The 13725-nt window shown below is 42.0% G+C and overlaps 1 protein-coding gene across 1 annotated transcript in view; it reads right to left on the bottom strand.

Moving 5' to 3' along the window:
- The window catches only part of SLC10A6 (solute carrier family 10 (sodium/bile acid cotransporter), member 6), a 26392-nt gene extending 14444 nt beyond the window's left edge, over nt 1–11948 (bottom strand). The window contains exon 1 of the mRNA XM_011990759.1: nt 11424–11948. Within this exon, the coding sequence (XP_011846149.1) occupies nt 11424–11800 (377 nt within the window). The 5' untranslated portion in view covers nt 11801–11948. The remainder of the gene's footprint in view (nt 1–11423) is intronic.
- Nucleotides 11949–13725: the final 1777 nt, after the last annotated feature.

Below are 13725 nucleotides of genomic sequence, written 5' to 3'. Positions count from 1 at the left end.
AAAGAAAGAAAGAAAGAAAGAAAGAAAGAAAGAGGGAGGGAGGGAAGGAAGGAGGGAAGGAGGGAGGGAGGGAGGGAGGGAGGGAAGGAAGGAAGGAAGGAAGGAAGGAAGGAAGAAAGGAAGGAGGGAAGGAAGGAAGGAAGGAAGGAAGGAAGGAAGGAAGGAAGGAAGGAAGGAAGGAAGGAAAACTGAGATTTGAGAAGCAAATAAGCAAAACATCATGTTGTACACCATAAATATATATAATTTAACTTGTCAATTAAAAATAAAATTTAAAAAAGAAGTCAGTGGAGAGCTGGGAGGTTATATTTCATGACAGCTAACAAAAGAGAGCTCCCAAATGAAGGTAAAAATCAGAGAGGATGAGAACTGAAGAACTAGATTCAGTACCATTCAACCTTACCTCACTTTTTGGTGCCTTCCATCCCAAATCTATTCTTTTCATCTCAATCTCACTCCCAATCCCCAAGCTAAGGCTGTATTTTGTACTTACCTGAGTGATAGAACCAGTGAAAGAATGCATTAGTAAAATTAGGGGAAAAAAAATAAATGGAAAGAAGATACCCATCAGACCAGTCAGATATTTTATCTTTCAATTTGCTGGAAAAAATTACACAATCTGTTTAAGCACGTACGTACTGTTTATAGACACTGTGCTCATTCTGTGTACAAGACACAAATGACTGACAGACTGAGAAGCAGACTGCCCTCCTGCTCTACAAAGGAGAAGGAGAAGGCCCTTCATATGTCAAGGTCTTCTGCAGAGACAGCGAGGGTCCTTCAGCACTTTATTGGGTCTACAAGTCATCCATCACTCTTCCTCCTAATCTATATCACCATTGTTTCCATCCAATTACCCTGCCTATAAAACAATACGTCTATGACTACTTCAACATTTTCTGCCAGGAGAATGTTTATACTCTTGACAAAGCAGCATCTATTTTACTTCAATGATACTAAAAAGATTCCCTCTGCGCTCTCACTCATTGCTGGTAAAAATGGTACACCACGGAGGGTGTCTGGCAATATCTAGGAAAATTAGCGATCCTTCTTCTAGGATTCTGAATCCACGGCCCTCCGGACACAGTTTTATTGACATTGGCTCATGAATTATACACACGCTGTACCCTACACAAGTGCTTATGTACCTGTCCATCTGTGCCAGAGTGAGCAGCATAAGAGCCAGGTCCTATTTTCCTCTCCATCTCTAGGAGCTGGCATAGTCTCATGCTGCAGCACATTGGAAGAGCTCGTTAAATACTTACTGAATAAATGTATGAATCAAAGAATGACCCAGTGTCAACACACTGGTGCTACGGAAATATTCTCTCTGTCCCCCTCATATGTCATGTATCTGCAGGTGAACATTGGTAAAAATCTTACTGAAATGACTCCTTCATACTTAGTTCATATGGTAAACAGTCCATAGCAATACAGAAAAAGAAACTTTCTATAAAATTATGCTCTTCCGGCAGGGCATGGTGGCTCACGCCTGTAATCCCAGCACTTTGTGACGCCAAGGCGTGCGGATTACCTGAGATCAGAAGTTCGAGACCAGCTTGGCCAACATGGTGAAACCCCGTCTCTACTAAAAATACAAAAATTAGCCCGGCGTGGCAGCACACGCTTGTAATTCCAGCTACTCGGGAGGCTGAGGCAGGAGAATTGCTTGAGCCTGGGAGATGGAGGTTGCAGTGAACCGAGATCATGCCACTGAACTCCAGCCTGGGCGACAGAGTGAGACTCCGTCTTAAAAAAATATATATATATATACACACACACACACACACACACACACACACACACACACACTCTTCCAGGACAAAAGCAAGTAAACTTTTAAGAAGCAAATATTTAGCTGATTGGTGCTCCTTTCAGAAATCCAGACTTAGATAACTTACAATTATGTGTATACATCCTTCTGCTCTTTTATTTCTCTTTTAAGCAGTCCATTTATTTCATGATTGTTTGTTAAATCAATAGGACCTTTTTTCTTTCATTATTTTTCTTTTTAAAGGCACCAGACCAGGTGCAGTGCCTCACGCCTGTAATTCCAGCAATTTGGGAGGCTGAATTGGTAGGATTGCTTGAGACCAGGAGTTTAAGAGCAGCCTGAGCAACACAGAGAAACCCTGGTCTCTACAAAAACAACAACAACAACAAAGTACAAAAATTAGCTGAATGTGGTGGTACACACCTGTAGTCCCAGCTACTTGGGAGGTTGAGACAGGAGGATGACTTGAGCTCAGGAGTTTGAGGTTGCAGTGAGCTATGATCACACCACAACACTCCAGCCTTGGGGACAGAAGGAGGCCCTGTCTCTAAAAACAAAAAAAAAGGAGCCTTATAATACCTTACTCGGCAGCTTGGTTGCTTTTTACCCCATTTCATCTATCACAGACATCCTCTCAGATCAGTACCTTTAAACTTATTCTTTTAAAGACTGCAAAGTATGCCATAATCTAAATATGCCATAATTCCTTCAATCACTTCATTAACAGTAGGTCAGTTGCTTTTAGTTTTTTGCCATTATAAATAATGTTATAATAAACACTCATATATATTTCACTTGAAATAATTCTTTTCTTTCTGTGAATTCCCCAAGGCAGAATTGCTATGTAAAAGTCTGTGTTTTTTGTTTTAACACATACTTCCAGATTACTTTCCAAAAAGATTGCTAAATTTCACAATCTTGCCTACTCTGGATGTGATCAGTCCCTTCTAATTGTCATGCCAGCGTTGAAAAATTGATCTCACTCTTGTTACACTGTTTTTTTTGTTTTTTTTTTTGAGATGGAGTCTCACTCTGTCACTCAGGCTGGAGTGCAGTGGCGTGATCTTGGCTCACTGCAACCTCCACCTCCCAGGTTCAAGCGATACTCTCTGCCCCAGCTTCCTGAGTAGGTGGGATTACAGGCACCCACCACCACGCCTGACTAATTTATTTATTTTTTTTAAATTTTTAGTAAAGACAGGGTTTTACCATGTTGGCCAGCCTGGTCTCGAACTCCGGACCTCAGGTGATCCACCCACCTCAGCCTCCCAAAGTGCTGGGATTACAGGCGTGAGCCACCACGCCTGACCTCCACTCTGGATTCTATCAGGTTGTGCTTTTTTTCATGTCAAATGGCTTCTTCTGTGTCCTCTAAACAATCTTGCTTGTCAGACTTCTTCTCAACTTGTAGGAGCTCTTTTAAAATTAGGGCTCATATTATCATGAACAATACAAGTATTTTTCCCAAGCATGGTATATATCTTTGACTTTGCTTATGACTTACTATAATTAACATTTATATAGTCAAAGCTGTTTTTTTAAAGGCTTCTGAGTTTCTTATCTTAAAGACCTATACCCTGATCTGAGGGCATTCAAATATTGCCTTCTACTTTTTACTTTTATACTTGTATTTTCAATTCACTTAAAATTTGTATTTTACATGGTAACAGGTATAAGACTAATCTATTTTTCTATTAATATATTGAGATGCAAGTGTGTCAATATAATTTACTAAAATAAACCATTTTCCACTATACTGAAGTGTCACCTTCATCATATATTAAATGGCCAAGTGTATACAAATTATTTTCTGGATATTCTATTCTAGCTCATCGATAAATAACTTTATTTTTCCCTGAACAAATACTAGACTAATTCGAGTGTTTTCATATATGATAGGGCAAATACCTCCACATAAATTTTCCTTTTCAAACTTGTCTTAGCAGTTCTTGCATATATTTTATTCCATATGAAACCCGAAATTACTTTATCCTGTTAAGAATCCTTACTTTAAGCAAAGACTTCTTCCTGATTGGTGAGCAATTTAAAAGAAAAACAGCAGTTTGCCACAGCTCTCAGACCTCTGTATCCACGAAGAGGATGTTTGGAAAGTTTTTTCCCAATTCTTAGTCTACGATAGTGCTACATTCCTTGACTGTCCATATTACCAAGTCCTGAATGGAATTCCATATTACATCACTTTTCTCTTGAACTTCTGGAGAATCAGCACAGCATTTCTCTACTGAATGTCTTTGGCTCAAACAGCAGAAAGGTAAGATTCATGATTATGGGAAGCAAAGTGAGATTTATATCAGACTGATTCTATATCCTTGATTACCTACGTGATTGCTTCCATCTTTATTCAATTTTCAAGCCCATGGTGATCATGATATTGGTCAAGGATGGCAAGAGGTGATCCTGGTGCTCTGCCAACTGTTACAAAACCAGCAAGGCTGGAAAAGTACACAGTGAAGGCCTGTGAGCACAGTGGAAAGTCACGCCTTGTATTGTTAGCCATGAAATTCCAACGTAGCATAAACAGAGGATGTGGCTAAGTAGATCTCTTGACTTTTCATGTATAGGAAAATTTTTGGCAAAATGTAACTTCAGTATAACAAGATCCCACTTGCATTAAGAAGAATAGCATCATCATCTCCAAACTATTACAGAAAATAATGAGACAGATTCAGCAAGTCTAGACAAACAGGTAAGTCTTGAACCCTCCCTTAAAGCAGGGAAATTACATATATACACATTACATTAAAATGCAGTGTCACTAACATTTTGCAATTGGAGATTAAGTTATTTATACATTGTTTTAATTTCAAAAATCCCATAAAATCAGGAACTCTGACTCTCAAACTATGAAACTATGAAAGTATACACTTGTGGCCAGGCACAGTGGCTGACACCTGTAAACCCAACACTCTGGGAGGCCGAGGCAGGCGGATCAAGAGGTCAGGAGATCAAGACCATCCTGGCTAACACGGTGAAACCCCATCTCTACTAAAAAAAAAATACAAAAAATTAGCCTGGCATATTGGCGGGCGCCTGTAGTCCCAGCTACTCGGGAGGCTGAGGCAGGAGAACAGCGTGAACCTGGGAGGCGGAGTTTGCAGTGAGACGAGATCTCGCCACTGCACTCCAGCCTGGGCGTCAAAGCGAGACTCCATCGCAAAAAAAACAAAAAGTACACACTTGCTTTCCGACTGAAATAAATAAAAAATTCTCCAGCTAACCAGATGGATATGGAGTGAGCTATAAGATCATACCAGCAGATTTGACCCTAGAATAGAGCTCAAGGCCCGATTTTCCATCCCTCGGTACAAATGTTATCCTTGTTTGCTGCCTTCCAATAATAATGAGTATTTATTGAGCACTATGTGCTGGGTGTTACACCTCATGCTTTTCTATATATTTTCTCTTTTCATTTACACTATAACTCTATGTGTGGGTATTATTTTCATTATATAGATAAGGAAACTAAAGTACATAGAGACATGGAAGGTTGCATGAAGTCTCATGGATTCAGTCTCAGTTCTGTCTCCAAAGCCTTAAATGCAGAGGACCTTCAGTTTTCCACCAAGACATGTCAGATAGAGCTGAACAATTTGAAGTTCTATTTCCAGGTTCTCTACTGAAGGATCAATAACTTCTTTAAAGTTCAAAGGTCAAAGTTGGCCACTGAGCTCCACAGGCTCCACCACCACCAGTGGTCGGAATCCTTTATCTGCAGCTGAGGACATAAATACATCCGTAGGGAAGAATGGGCCTCTTGTATATATCAAAAGTTCTCAAATAAAGATAGTGGAGGCCAGGCATAGTGGCCCACACTTGTAATCCCAGCACTTTGGAAGCCCTAGGTGGGAGGATCACTTGAGCCCAGGAGTTCAAGACCAGCCTGGGCAACATAGTGAGACCTCGTCTCTACAATAAAAACTAAAAAATTAACTGGGCATGATGGTGCCTGCCTGTAGTCCTAGCTGCGCTGCTCAGGAGGCTGAGGTGAGAGGATCACTTGACCCCAGAAGGCCAAGACTTCAGTGAGCCATGATTGTACCACTGCACTCTAGCCTGATGACAGAGTAAGACCCTGTCTCAAAAACAAAAACAAAAAAAAGAAAAGAAAGTGAGAGATGTCCTGATCGTATGTTGCATCAATAAATAGACACCTCTTTTCTTTCTTTCCCTCCTTCCTTTCTTCCTTCCTTCTTTCTTTCTTTCTTTTTTTTTTGTCTCAGTCTGTCACTTGCCCAGGCTGGAGTGCAGTAGTATGATCTCAGCTCACAGCAGCCTCTGCCTCCTGGGTCCAAGCGTTTCTCCTACCTCAGTCTCCTGAGTAGCTGGGATTATAGGCACGCGTCACCACACCTGGCTAACTTCGTATTTTTAGTAGAGATTGGGTTTCTCCACGTTGTCCAGGCTGGCCTCAAGCTCCTGACCTCAAGTGATCTGCCCACCTCGGCCTCCCAAAATGCTGGGATTACAGGTGTGAGCCACCATGCCTGGCCTGGACCTCTTTCAAGGGGTAGTTTTTGTAATACACACAGGCAATCAGAAACTGTCATTCACTCATTCACTCATGTTTACTGAGTGCCTACCACTACCAGGCTGGCACTGCACATGCAAAGATGAACAAGCCTTCCAGGAGTTACAGACATAGTAGGTGAGGCAGACAAGTAGCCCAGCTATTGCAATGCTTTCCAACAGATTATAAGGAAGAGTTACATAATTCAAATTATGGGGACAGAGAGGAGAAACATCTCTGGGCAGTAGTTTCAGGAGAAACCAGGGTAGGGGAAGGGGCATATTTGGACATCATATTTTGCTTTGCTTTTCCTATAGTCACAAAACACTTAATATTTAACCTCAGATCCACTCCTAAGCATACACTCAAGGGAAATGAAAGCTGAGACTCAACAGCATTATTCACAATTGCCAAAAAGTGGAAACAATTCAATTGTCCATTGATGGATGAGTAGATAAAAAATGACACATATATATTAAAATATGTCATTATATATAGGGTTAGGGTTAGGCATACAGCTCCTAGAGCAGAGATTAAAACACAGACCCCAGGACACGATGTTCTTTTGCCTGCCTTGTATAATAATAATAGTTCATATCACATTTTATGCCAGGTGAGATTCTAAACACTTTAGATATATTAACTCATTCAATCTTCTCAACAGCTCATGATGTAGGAACGCTTCTCATTTTAGAAACGAGGAAAGTAAAGCATAGAGAATGTGCACAATCTGCCGAGAGGATCCAGTCAGTAAGTGACAGGTCTGCTTGCTGTTTCCAGAGCACTTAACTACTACGCTGTACTGCCAGATCTTAATTTTCATGTCCTACCCTCAAAGGTAGGAATTCTGTCCATCTCTAGCAGGATATATTGGGGAAAAAATACCACCTATTCTTCACCCCTCCCTTATCTGAGTCTGCTGTAATGTGACTTGGAAGCTCAGCACATCAAGAGGCAAAATCTACTTTCCTAATCCATGAAGCTGGACTGGCCTTGCAATCTGCATTGGCCAATGGAATGTGGTGGAAGGATGAGGATCTGGTTTAAAGCCAACACTTCAAAAGACCTTTTCTGCTTTGCCTTTCTGAGAACCCTGCTGCTGCCATACGATTAGGTCTAGGCTCATCTACTAGAAAATGAGAGATCATGTAGTAAGAGAGCCCAGTTGTCCAGGTTGAAGCCACCTGCATTAGTCCATTTTCACACTGCTGTAAAGAAATACCCAAGACAGGGTAATTTATAAAGGAAAGGGATTTGATTGACTCACAGTTCCACATGGCTGGGGAGGCCTCAGGAAACTTACAAACATGGCAGAAGGTGAAGGGGAAGCAAGGACCTTCTTCACAAGGCAGCAGGAGAGAGAAGAAGAACAAAGGAGGAACTTCCAAACACTCATAAAACCATCACTCACTATCATGAGAACACCATGGGGGAAACCATCCCCATGATCCGATCACCTCCCTCCCTTGACATTCGGGGATTACAGGCCCCTCCCTCGACAAATAGGAATGGGGTGGGGACACAGAGCCAAACCATATCACCACCCGAGACAAGTTTACATTTAACCAACTCCCAAGTATGTAAAAGAACCCAGCCATGATCAGCCAAACTCGGCCCAGAGGCAGGATAATTTTTAAGGCTTTTCATACATGTCAGCCAACTGCTTTCTAGAATAGTTATAAGGAAGGACAACATCATGACTGGAGGAGACAGAATAAGGTCAGTTGGCATTGCCGACTGTGGGAACAACATGGGCAAAAGAAAGCTGGAAGAGTGTGGGATATGTTCAGAGAACTATAAGCAGCCCATGTTGACTAAAAACCATTGTTCTTAAGGTGGCTAGTGGAACAAAAGAACCTGGAGAAATAAAGTAGAGCGGCTTAGTAGTTTCTACCAATTTAGTAGGTGTTGAGAAGACTTTGTATGTATAACATGTTTGTTTTCTCCTCACAGTACCATGCGAGTAATGTTGTGATTTCCAGTTACAGAGAAGAGGCCCAAGGTCAGGATTTGAATATAGGCAATCTGGTATCAGAGCCTGCCTTATCCACTTACTGCAAAGCCATAATGGAGAGATTAAAGGTGCAGAGAACAGCACTTTCATTGCTGTGAAAATACAATTAGTCAAGAAAGAAATTGTGAGGGCCTGACCTGAGGAAGTTTTAGTAGAGACCGACAGGAAGCAAGAACTGTGAGCAACACAGCAAGAGGAGGGGCTACAGGGCTTGGCAGTGGATTGAGTGACCATGGTGAGAATGAGGGTAGTCACAGGGCAAGGCTAAGATGACAAGCCCAGGCAACTGCAAGAGGATGGGTGTCATCAATCATCTCATTTGCAGAACACACAAACCGGTTCAAACCAATGGATTCTGAAATGCCTGTGTGGGGTGAACACGTGGAGAAGTGCAAGTGCACTGCGTGAAGCTGGAGTGAAGGCATGAGAAACATGCTCAGGGTCATCCGCAGGGAGCTAAGTCTCCACTTCTTCATGTGTCAAATGAAGATGTTGTGCTAAACGCTCTTGGATTTTATCCAGCATTAAAAGCAGATAAAACTCCTACCAATGATGATCCACTGAGTTTTGCTTAAAACTGATTTTTGTTGGTAATCAATTATGAAGAAATGTAATCACTTGGATATTGTTTCACGCTGGACTGGATTTTCTCCTATTTGGCTTTCTACTGAAAACTGATTTTATTACTTTTGTACCTATAAGCTTCCAAAAATCTAATATTTAGTTTTTGCTTTTTTTTTTTGAGTTTTGTTGGTAAGAATCAAAACCAAAATTTAGAAAGAAAAGAGGAAACATAGATAATATTTATTGCACAGCTACTATGTGCCTGGCACCCTGAATACACACACACAAACACACACACACACAAGTATATATTTCTTCCATAAAATATAGTCTTGTGTCAGCCAGGTGCCGTGGCTTCCGCCTGTAATCCCAACACTTCGGGAGGCCGAGACGAGACGATCACCTGAGGTGAGCAGTTCGAGAATAGCCTGACCAACATGGCGAAACCCCATCTCTACTAAAAATACAAAAAGCAGCCAGGCGTGGTGGCGGGTACCTGTATTCCCAGCTACTCAGGAGGCTGAGGCAGGAGAATCGCTTGAACCCAGGAGGTGGAGGTTGCAGTGAGCCAAGATCGCACCATTGCACTCCAGCCTGGGCAACAAGAGCGAAACTCCACCCCAAACTATTATCTATATGTGTGTGTGTGAGTGTGTGTACATATATATACAGTCTTGTGAGAAACAGGTAAATTTAACCCCATTTTGCCAATGATGAGATAAGGCTTAGATAGGTTAAATAATTTGAACAAAGTTAAAGGTGAATTAAAGATAGAGTTGGCAAAAGAAAGTAAAATTAGCGTTGTCTTTCATAGATTTCCTATACATTGGTGTTTTTATCACAACATTGACTAATAAGAGATTAAGGTAATAAATGTTCTCTTTCCCAGAACACAAGTGTTTGAGAAGATTTATGCTGCTACTCAAAACAGAAGATCTAGTTGTGTTGCTAAATGTCATGGGGGAAATGTACCTAAACTGCAGACTGATGTAAAACAGATGTGAATTCAAATCTGAGTTCTGCCATACTGGTTTGTAGCATTTGGTAAGCTACTTAACTAACCGGAATCACAATTTTCTCAGCTGTAAAATTCAGAATAATAAAAGGCCATTTACAAGGTTATTATGAGCCCCAAGAAGAAAATAAGCATGAAAGCATCTATCCCATGCCTATAGAGTACTTAATAGATATTAGTTTCCTATTTCCTTCCAAAAACTTTTAGGTCCTGGAATTTATCTGATTTATGAACTTCAAGCAAAGAATATCTATCATTTCCCAGTTAAACAGTCAACTTTATTGAATTTGAATTAGCAATGAATATTAATGGCTTTTACCATTAAGGTAAAACACAAAATTCATCAAGTTATTTTTTTTTTCAAATCTCTCATAAGTGGGTAACCAATAACACTGCCATGTGAAAGTTAGTTCCTATTCTGCATGGTATGAGCCCATTAAAATTTATAGGTGAAATAGGTACCATACGCTAAACATTCAGCACATGCGGGAAACTGGAAACCCATACCTGCAGCTGACTCTCACTGATGTCAGCTCCCAGCTCAGTCATTACCTCTTATTCATCCATTCACGGTAGAGTAAATCTCAACTAAATGGCATACACATGAAACAAAGACTTAAATTTATAAGCAGTTCTTCCCCAGGGCAGGAGGTGAAACGGTATGTTCACAAGTAAGCAAAGAGTCTCCAGAGACCATTGTTTCTAGTTCTTTTTCCAGTGCTGATTCCTCTACTCCTTCCTCAAATGCTCTTTTTTTCCCCCATCAAAACATGTAATCCAGAAAAACGTGTGACTAATTCATCCTCATTAAAGTGTAAATAAAGGACAAGGCTTAATGTCTCCCAGAGGTATTTATCTACACCATAATTGGGAATAAGGTCACTGGCTTAAAGGGAAAGAATGTGAATCTAGTGATGATGTTAACCATCTGCAAAGCAACAAGAAAGAACTGTTTTAGTCCTGAGAGCCTTTGCGTTGCTCCTGAAGCCAAATCAACAGGCCATCCCAGCACTTAAAGCCAGATATGGCCACCAGGTGCCCCTAAAGCTCCTTTATCTAGTCCTCTAAAGTGCTTCTTTCCTAAAGTAGGTGCTCAGGCATCACTGACTGGAGCTACGGGAGTCTCATTCTGACTATGCCACCACAGCCACGATGGCTGCTACCAAACCACAATCATTAGCTTCTTGGGATTCTTGGCTTAAGTCCTGGGAGTTGCTAAAGAGGCCAGTTGCTAAAGAGCTCAAGCTTAGGAAGGGTCACTGGGTGAGGTGGAGACCGGCCTCCACTATCACATAGGAAACATATCCCACGGCTCAGAACAGCCAATAAATCAAATGATGACCAGCAAAGTAAATTTTGAGCACTGAAAGTAAAGCCCATCCATGGCTGAACAAGTCTCTGTGATATTTGTAACATTACCCAGTAAAATCTCTACCGAAAGACTGGAAGAGTCTTTAACAGAGAGTGTCAGTTATTCCCCCCAGGCAGGATAAGAGGCAGACTACTAAGCTTCCCTGGGGTTACTTACCTGAGATCCATATCTCCATCAACCCAGAAGGTGAAAATGTTAGAGATGGTGCCCCCCGGGCAGCAGCCCATGATGAGAACAGCAATAGCTTGGACTGGCTTCAGAGAAAAGCTGATGGCCAGGAGATAAGCTGTGAAAGGCATGAGCCCAAACTGGCAGAGCAGTCCCACAGCAATGCCCCAGGGTCTCCTGATGTGCGACCACAGCTTCCGGATCTCCACGGAGCATCCCAGAGAGAACATAAGCAGCCCCATCATCACAGTGGACACCACTGTGAAAACGAGCTCCAAGTTTCCATGCACCTCCAGTCCCACTGGCAGCTCCTCCTCTGAACTGTTGGCAGGGCAGGCTGAGCTGCTGGAACAATTGGCTCTCATGTCCTCATCTCCTTAAGGCAGCATTACAAATGAACACCGGCAACAATGGCTGGGCAGGTCTATCCTGCCACATTTTGTAATAGTGCAACGAAGTCACACGTGGAGAATCATTCCAATAACTGTTGGCCAGCAAGGTGATTCATCCTAATCTGATCAATTTTTTCACAAGTGGCATTATAAAAGTAATTATCACGGGCATGAAACACATAATAAACTGCGGTAAGTAAGGCTTTCCACTTCTGTTCTTACTCACCACTGAATATGTTTTTGAGATGAGACAAACAAACTTGTTGTCAAGTGGAGTGACCGGGCTATGTCATCAGCATCACATTGTGTCCCAGGAAAGCAGGGTGGATGCCAAGAAACAATTTCTCCAAATTCAGCTGGGATTTCAAAGAGCCAGGATGCATAGACAGAAAGGCTAACTCCGGAAAAAACAACAAAGCCACACCTCGTACCATTAGCAAAGCATGTCTGTTGGAAACATTAGAGCAAAAAAAAAAAAAAAAACAGCCAGTGGAGGAAATGTCAGGAGGGACTATGAATAATTTCAGGAAAACTTCAGAGTTTGTCACAGTTTTTCTTCTATTTCTATTAGAATCTGTGTCTAAAGTCAATAATTAAACATCTGCAAGAATAATATGGTATTAGGCACCTAATTAGGCCTTATGAAACATGTGAAAACCAATTCCTTCACCCAAAATAATTCAAGGGAGCTATCACTTGCTTATGGAGATAAGAGTCTACTTGGAGATACATACTCCTGGGCCTCCTAGGGACATCTGGGAATCCTGCAAGGGGATGTGGTAAAGAGCTTGGTCTGCAATGGAGATGGAGTCTGAGGACAGCCTCTGACCACAGTGTCCAGGGCCCCTCTGTGCGTTCTAAGCAGGCACTGCTGGCAAAACCAGACAAGGACTGTATGGTTCTGTGAAACTAAACCTCCAAAAAAGCAGGTGCCACACCCTTTCTCACAGCAGAAAGTTTATTTGTGGGGCACAGGCTAGTAACAAGGCACACTTCATAAACGCCTCTACCTGTCTCAAGAGGGATACTAGCTAGGCATTGTTTATTCTTGGATGAGCAAATTCTTTTCCATGACAGAATGCTCAGGACATGCTGGCTGTATAAAAACACAAGTTGGATTCAAATGTGAAGTAAATTCTAACTATTTGAAAAAAGAATAAACTGCCTTTGGCAAACAAACCCTGAAAGCAGCTCTGGCCATCTAACCTCCCTGGAGGTTGCGTATAAGGGGTCAGCACAGGGCGTATTTACGCAGAGCCCTGCAGAGAATGGACACTGAGGAATGGGAAAGGTCTCTGGAAGGCAAGGTGTTCCCAGCTTGAATGATGCAGAGGTTTGGTCAGGCTGAGAAGGAAAGGAGGAGGGAGACAGCTAACATTTTCTGAGCACTTCTCAGGGGTGACAGAGGTGGTGATATGGCTTGGCTGTGTTCCCCCGCACCCAAATCTCGTCTTGAATTATAGCTCCCATAATTCCCACGTGTCATGGGAGGAACCTGCTGGAAGGTCACTGAATCAAGGGGGTGGGTGTTTCCCATGCTGTTCTCATGATAGTGAGTAAGTCTCTCAAGTTCTGATGGTTTGATAAAGAGGAGTTCCCCTACACATGCTCTTGCCTTTTCTGCCACCATGTAAGACGTGTCTTGCTTCCCCTTCGCCCTCCGCCGTGATTGTAAGGCCTCCCCAGTCATGTGGAACTGTGAGTCAATTAAACCTTTTTCCCTTATAAATTACCCAGTCTTGGGTATGTCTTACTTCACAGCATAAAAACAGGTGGGGTAGGTGCTTTACACATATGTGGCTATGTCTGATGAAACAGAATTTTATTTACTTATTTAGTAAGAGAAGGTGTCAGGGGTGTCTGTCTACATAATGTCCAAAAGCCCCTTAGTCAATCTT

The sequence above is a fragment of the Mandrillus leucophaeus genome, unplaced genomic scaffold, assembly GCF_000951045.1.
Source record: "Mandrillus leucophaeus isolate KB7577 unplaced genomic scaffold, Mleu.le_1.0 Scaffold381, whole genome shotgun sequence".
NCBI classification, from domain to species: domain Eukaryota; kingdom Metazoa; phylum Chordata; class Mammalia; order Primates; family Cercopithecidae; genus Mandrillus; species Mandrillus leucophaeus.
The sequence above is the reverse complement of the archived record's forward strand: the minus strand, read 5'-3'. Positions and strand labels throughout refer to the sequence as shown.